The 7,335-nt window shown below is 30.6% G+C and overlaps 1 protein-coding gene across 1 annotated transcript; it reads right to left on the bottom strand.

The window, feature by feature from the left end:
- Positions 1 to 1,385: 1,385 nt before the first annotated feature.
- LOC148767470 (uncharacterized) lies at positions 1,386 to 2,230 on the bottom strand. Its single transcript, XM_088824630.1, has 2 exons — positions 2,209 to 2,230; positions 1,386 to 2,005 (listed from the first exon to the last, which is right to left on the bottom strand). The coding sequence occupies exons 1-2, from the start codon at positions 2,228 to 2,230 to the stop codon at positions 1,386 to 1,388; spliced, it is 642 nt and encodes a 213-aa protein (XP_088680756.1).
- Positions 2,231 to 7,335: the final 5,105 nt, after the last annotated feature.

Raw genomic sequence — 7,335 nt, 5'->3', positions numbered from 1 at the left:
AAAACTGAATAAAAAAAAATAAAGGAAACTCCATATTGTAAAACTGAATAAACAAAATTGCAGGTAAAAGCTGTTGAAGCAGTCACCAGAGAATGTAAAATCAAGAAAATTCCGTTAGATGCAACACTTGAAGAAGTTGAAGATTCACCTCAGCAAGAGTACGGCAGTGAGGATTGCGGGATTTTTGTACTATATATCATCAGACAGTATTTCATTCAAAAGCCAGTGGACAAGTTGGATGCAGAAAAAAATGTTAAGAATTTCAGAAAGGAACTAGTTCACTTATTCCTGAACCACAAAAACAGTGTTAATCACAGAGTTAGGCGGACAAAACCAGTGTGATAGGCTTAATGTAATGCAAGTTTAAATGACCTTTTAAGTATTTTTAGTATAAAACTCTATGGTTGTAGATTTAAATGTACTGTTAAGTATTTGTAGTATGATACTCAATGGTCGTGGTCTTAATGTACTGTTAAGTATTTGTAGTATAATACACTACGTACTTTATGTTCAAGAGTGCAAAAAATATACTGCTGCCATGTAGTATTATTCTGAATTTGAAAATGTTGTACTTACTTACAATTCATGCATAATGTACCTGTTGTAGACAGTTATACAGAACCATTCAAAAGAAAATTACATGAGTTACATAAAAGTAACTGTCATTTACAGTAACGTAGAACTAAAGAAAATTACTAAAACAAAATATAACTGTCACATGCAGTAACATAGACCTATTGAAGCAAAATTACTGAAACAGTATAACTGTCAGTCACAATAACATATAAGTACTGAAGAAAATTACTGAAACAATATAGATGTCACTGAAAGTAACATAGAATTACTAAAGAAAATTACTGAAACAATATAACTGTCGATGATAGTAACATAGAAGTACTGAACAAAAAAACTGTAGCATTCGTATATGCAATCCCAAAACTGTCAAAAAAAAAACACACACACAAATAATAGTAGATCTTCAAATAGCTTTGTTGCAAGTCTTCTTGTTGTGATGACCAATCTCATTACATCTTCCACACTTGATCTTCTTCTTGCACGAGATGGAATCCTCTTCTTTTTTGGTCTTCCACGTCTTGCTGGCAAACTGGAGGTCCAACAGCTAGCTGCTCAACTTTTGTAAAGTCCACCATAAATGGGTAAATAGAAAAAGAATACGTAGATCGGAAATTGGAGGCATAAAACAAGGGGTCAATGTACCCATATCTTTCACCAACGGGGATATTCTTGAGAATCACAGCCACATGACAACAAGGGAATCCTTTAAGCTGCCAATCCCGACATGTGCACGTTCTAGCAAACAAATCCACAATCTCATGAGAGTCCGAATGCACTTCAAAGAAAAATTGATTTGATTTTCTAATAGTTCATGTCCTCCCGTCTTCGACAAAAGTGCTTAAAATCTTTTCCATCTTTGGACAAAGCATCGTAGTCCAGCCATTCGCTTCTGCAAACCTCTTGCAAATTTTATCCATCATATAACCCCTAATGTTGTCAATCATATGGGTAATCGGCAAATGTCGGAATTTCTTTATTGTACCATTCCATGATTCCACAGCATTTGAATACAGCTCACCACACCTATGCCCCTCAAAATACGCATTTGCCCAATTTTTAAAAGGCAAATCTGACAAAAAATCAACAACTTTCCGTGAACCATCAATTTTGAATTTCTGAAGTTTCTCATGAAAGATATCTTTAGTGGGAACATACGCGCATGCTATCAACTGACTAACTAAAACATCTCTATAACTAGAGCTCATTCCACTCAACTTATACCTCAAATTATTCTTTAAATGCAACAAGCAGAATGCATGGTAACAATTAGGGAAAATATTTTTAACAGCTTCCACGATACCGTGCTGCCGACCGGATACGAATGTCAAAACACGATCTGAGCTAATGCAACATTTTAAATGTTCCATGAAATAATTCCAGTTTGAATCATTTTCCTCACGCACAATGGCGAATGCCACTGGATAAAGACCTGAAACACCGTAAAATCAATGTAAAAAAAAAACTTGTCATTTCATGAACTCCTGGTCTATAATAGTCATATAAACCTTATTTTACTGCCACATACAGTAAAACTTATTTTACTGTCTATGACAGTAATATGACCTTAATACACTATCTATGACATTAACAGATATGTGGGACTGAAATAAAGAATGTAAACAACAAAATTACCATTTCTTGCATCTTTCGCCATGGCGCTCAAAAGAATACCTCTGTATCTACCCTTCAGAAATGTTCCATCCAAAAAAAGAATCGGACGGCAAAACTTAAATCAGGACAGACAAGCACCAAAACTGAAGAAAAAACGATTAAACGAGTTATGCTTCTCATCAACTTCCATGTGAAACACACTGTCTGGATTGCAACGCCCAGCTTCTTCAAAATACGCTTTCAGGTACGAATAAGATATTCCATCGTCTCCAAACACAAAACTCCGACTAGATTCCATAGCTCTCCATGATGTACTGTAGTCAATATCAATCCCATAATTATTTTTTGCGTCATGAATAACGTCGTTAGCACACAACAACGGCTTATTCCGAATGTCCTCCACGATTGAATCAGCTACGAGCTTAACGCCCATTTTAACCTTCTTGACAGCACTAAATGCCGACTCACACGTGTGATGTTTCTCATACGTGCGAATAATACAATATTCGGTTGAATGTTGAATTGTAGCATGAATTCTCCACAAACAATTTTTCTCCTGACTAAGCTTACAAACTGCAGTCACTCTCTTCGTATCGTTTTTGATAAAATCGAATCCAAATCCAAGCTCATACGCAAACTTAGCCAAACATATTCTAAATTCTGAACGTCCCCCACAGAAAACTTGTCCAACATCGGTTATCAGATTTATCCAATGTGAGCTAAGCAAAGTCTTTCTGGGTGCAATGGCACGTAATGTGTTGCATGGGGGATTAACTGATGCTTCAATTGCAGCGACAGGTAACACACTCGACGAACCTACCATAGAGCTGTAACTAGTATCAGACGTACCAAGTGATGCATGAACTTGCTTCACAACAATTTCAATCCTTTGAATAGACCATTGTTTCACAATAATAAATAACCCTTTTACATCTTCATCATCGTTGATTGAAAAAATACCAATCTCAGAGACAGAGTACGATAATGACAGGTTATCAACACTTAAAGAATTCCATCTTGAACAAACAAAATGCACAAGATTGGAAAAACTCATCCCTCTTGTAAAATCTGTGATCGAACAAAATGCACCATATCTAAACAACAACATAATAGAACTAGCCATCCAGCAATTTCATATAAAACATAATTATACTATTAATAACATTCACATTACTAATACATCAAGTAAATCTCTGTGTGCATTCAATTATACTACCAATGACAGTATCATTATATAAACACTTGCAAACAAACATAAGAAAACATAATTACACTGCTGATAACAGTCACATTACTACTACATCAAGTAAATCCGCGTATACATTCAATTATACTGCCAATGGAAGTCAAAATACATTAACAACCAGCGAAATAAGCATACACATGCAATTATACTGCCAATCGCAACAACATTATATAAAAATTAAAAAAAATAGCGTGAAAACAAAAATACACAACAAACAAAAAAACACAATTCTGTAAACAGTAATTGAACACCCATACATCATGGTGTTCAATTTACTACAATTCAAACTATACATATAGTGATGTTGACATTTGTAACTTAAAAAAACATTCGCATGCAGATAAAAAAAATTGACACACCTTCCTTGAAAATAATAATTCAGCATATATGATCGGCGGTAAAAGCTAGACACGACGGCCGGCGAGAACCGACGAGAAACAGCTAGATGCAACTCAGTTTCGAGATATAGAGTTGCAGAGAGGGATTCAGGGGAGAATAGAGAAGAATCACGCAGAATTCATAAAAAACGAGCTTAGGGTTTTCACATTAAATACAGGGGCAATTATGTCCGAAAAAAGACTCTTCCCTTGATTTTAAATAAACTTTTAAGTATTGGGTTTATTTGCAAGACAAAAAAACTGAATGTCCCTTTTTTAATTAAGTCCATGTGTCATGGGCCTATTTGCCATTTCCCCATTAATAATTGGTTGGTATATTATCTACTATTATATATTAACTAGTATTTTACCCGTGCGTTGCACAGGGTATTTATCGTAAAAATAAATAATTGATTTAAAAAAAAAAAAGTCCTCGAAATAGTAAGATCAATGATACGCAATACAAATTAGTAGAAAAGTAAAAGAAAATAAAAAATATATTATGTATTGTGTAAGTAATGAATACCAGTACCAGTACCAGTACCAATATGAATACAAGTACCAATACTATTACCGTTACCATTACCATCACCAATATCAATACCATTACCATGACCCTTACCATTGCAGTTACCGTCACCAATACCAATACCATTACCATTGACATTATCATTATCTATACCAATCATTACCATTACCATTACTAAAGCTAATACTGATATCAATATGATAATAATACTGTTACTATTAGTGTTAGTAATCCTAGTGTTATTGCTAATCCTAATCCAGGTATTAACTCTAATCTTAATTCTGATATTAATCTCAATCATTGTTCTAATCCAAATTGTAATCCTAATGTAATGCTAATCTTAATCTTAATATTAATTACAATCATAATCTTAATCCTAATAATAATAATATGAATTATAATTTCAATCCTTATAGAAATGAAAATATGCTAATGCTAACGGTAATCTTAATACCAATCTTTATATGCTAATTCTAGTGGTAATGCAAATCCTAATTTTAATTATAATTCTAATCATAATGTTGATATTAATACTAATTTTAATTATAATGCTAATCTGAATACTATCATCAATTCTAATAAGCTAATACTATTCTAACTTAATCATAATACTAAGTAACACTAATACTAATATTAATAATAATACTAAGATATTAATACTAATACTAGTGTTCTAAATAGCGGTCGTGGCAGTCGATATATCGGCCGCCATATCGGTATCGGTTATAAACCTTTACGATTTTGTTGAGGCGGTTTGGAATATCGGTTTTTTACGGCGAGGCGGTTTGCGGCGGTTTTTTGGCGGGTCAAACCGATATATCGGTCAACAAATCGTTTTTTTTTTTAAATTAAAAATAAAATATGTTTTGAATTTTTGTTTTTCTCCAATTCTTTCAACTTCCAAAACCAAACCAAGTACTACCCCACAATTTATGCTTTGTTGTGTTTATATTAATTGTTGATGCGAAAGACATGTGTAGTATTTGTATTTCGTAAGAATCTTTTATTATATTATGATATTATTTTTAAAATTTTGTTATTTATTGAGTAATTAGAATTATATAATAACATATGAATGATAGGATAGAATTATGTTTAAATATTCTTTTATATATATTTTGAGTATTTAGAAATAATATTTAGAAATATATTACACTAAATTTAAAAACCGATATATTTCCGATTTATCTCCGATAAATCATCGCCGCGGTGATTTTATCGTATGGCGGTCCCTAACCGCCACATACCCGATAACCGCCTTTTAGAACCTTAATACTAATGTACTAATATTAATATAATAATATACTAATACTAAGATATTAATACTAATACTAATATACTAATATACTAATATTAATACTAATACTAATATACTAATATCTATACTAATATAGCAATACCAGTACGTACCAATACCAATACCAATATGAATACCAATACCAATACTAATACCAATATCAATACAAATACAAATACCAATACCAATACCAATACCAATATCAATACCAATACCAATACCAATACCAATATCAATACCAATACCAATACCAATACCAATACCAATACCAATATCAGTACAATTATCAATACCAATATATACCAATACCAATCAATATCATTACAATTATCAATTCCAATAACATTACCAATACTAACACCAATATCAATACAAATACTAATATCAATACAATACCATTATCAATACCATTATCATTACCATTACCATTACCATTACCATGACAATTATCGTTATCATTACTGTTACCATTGCCATTACCATCACCAATACTAATATCATTAGAATTACCATTACCATTACAATTACAATACTAACATCAATACCAGGATCAATATCAATATTATAGGAGATCAATATCAATATTGATACCAATATCAATTATTACCATTACCATTACCTTTACAATTACCATTACCATTACTAATACTAATAGTAATATACTAATATTAAGACTAATCTGATAATAATACTATTATTAGTAATTCTAATGATAATCCTAATCATAGTACTAACATTAATCATAATCCTAACAATAATACTAATACTAACCCTAATTGTAATCTTAATACTAATTTCAATCATAATTTTAATCATAATCATAATCCTAATTCTAATAATATTACGAATCATAATTCTAATCATTATAGAAATGCAAATATGCTAATGTTAACATTAATTTTAATACTATTCCTAATATGCTAATGTTAATGCTAATGTTAATGCTAATTTTCAATAACAATTCTAATCATAATACTAATACTAATATGCACCATAATCATAATGCTAACATTCATACTAATATGCATACTGAAATTCATACTAATATTAATTGTAATATGCTAACGGTAATGCTAATGCTAATCATAATCTTAATTCTAATGCTAATGCAAATATTAATATTAATAATAATACTGGACTAATACTTATAGACTAATGTTAATGCCAATACTAATGCTAATCCTAATATACTAATGTTAATCATAATATACTAATGATAATGCTAATCCTAATATACTAAAGCTAATGTTAATCCTAATATACTAATTATAATCTTAATATACGAATGCTGATTATAATTCAAAATTCTACTTCTGATGGTAATGCTACTACAAATACTGATGCAACTCAAATAATGATACTAATATAATTATAACCGAAAATGAAGGGTAAATAAAAAGTAATTATATGAAAATTATTAAACAAAAAATCATTACAAAAACAATAATAAACCATCTACCAATTATTACCAATAATAGAATTTTGTACCCCTTGAGATTTTGGAATAATCTAAGAAACTATAAACAAATATAGCTGAAAATATTATTGATTTAGTTTGATGGGAGTAATTTGAATGAAGATTATGAGGAGCAATTAAAATTAGGGCATAAATCTATCCACAATTTTAGTAATTAATTTCATATATAAAAATGAATTGCATAAAATTAGTGGATATATATCCAACTAATAAAAATTTATA

This window comes from Erythranthe guttata, chromosome 10 (genome assembly GCF_056151865.1).
Source record: "Erythranthe guttata isolate IM_541 chromosome 10, IM_541, whole genome shotgun sequence".
NCBI classification, from domain to species: domain Eukaryota; kingdom Viridiplantae; phylum Streptophyta; class Magnoliopsida; order Lamiales; family Phrymaceae; genus Erythranthe; species Erythranthe guttata.
The sequence above is the reverse complement of the archived record's forward strand: the minus strand, read 5'-3'. Positions and strand labels throughout refer to the sequence as shown.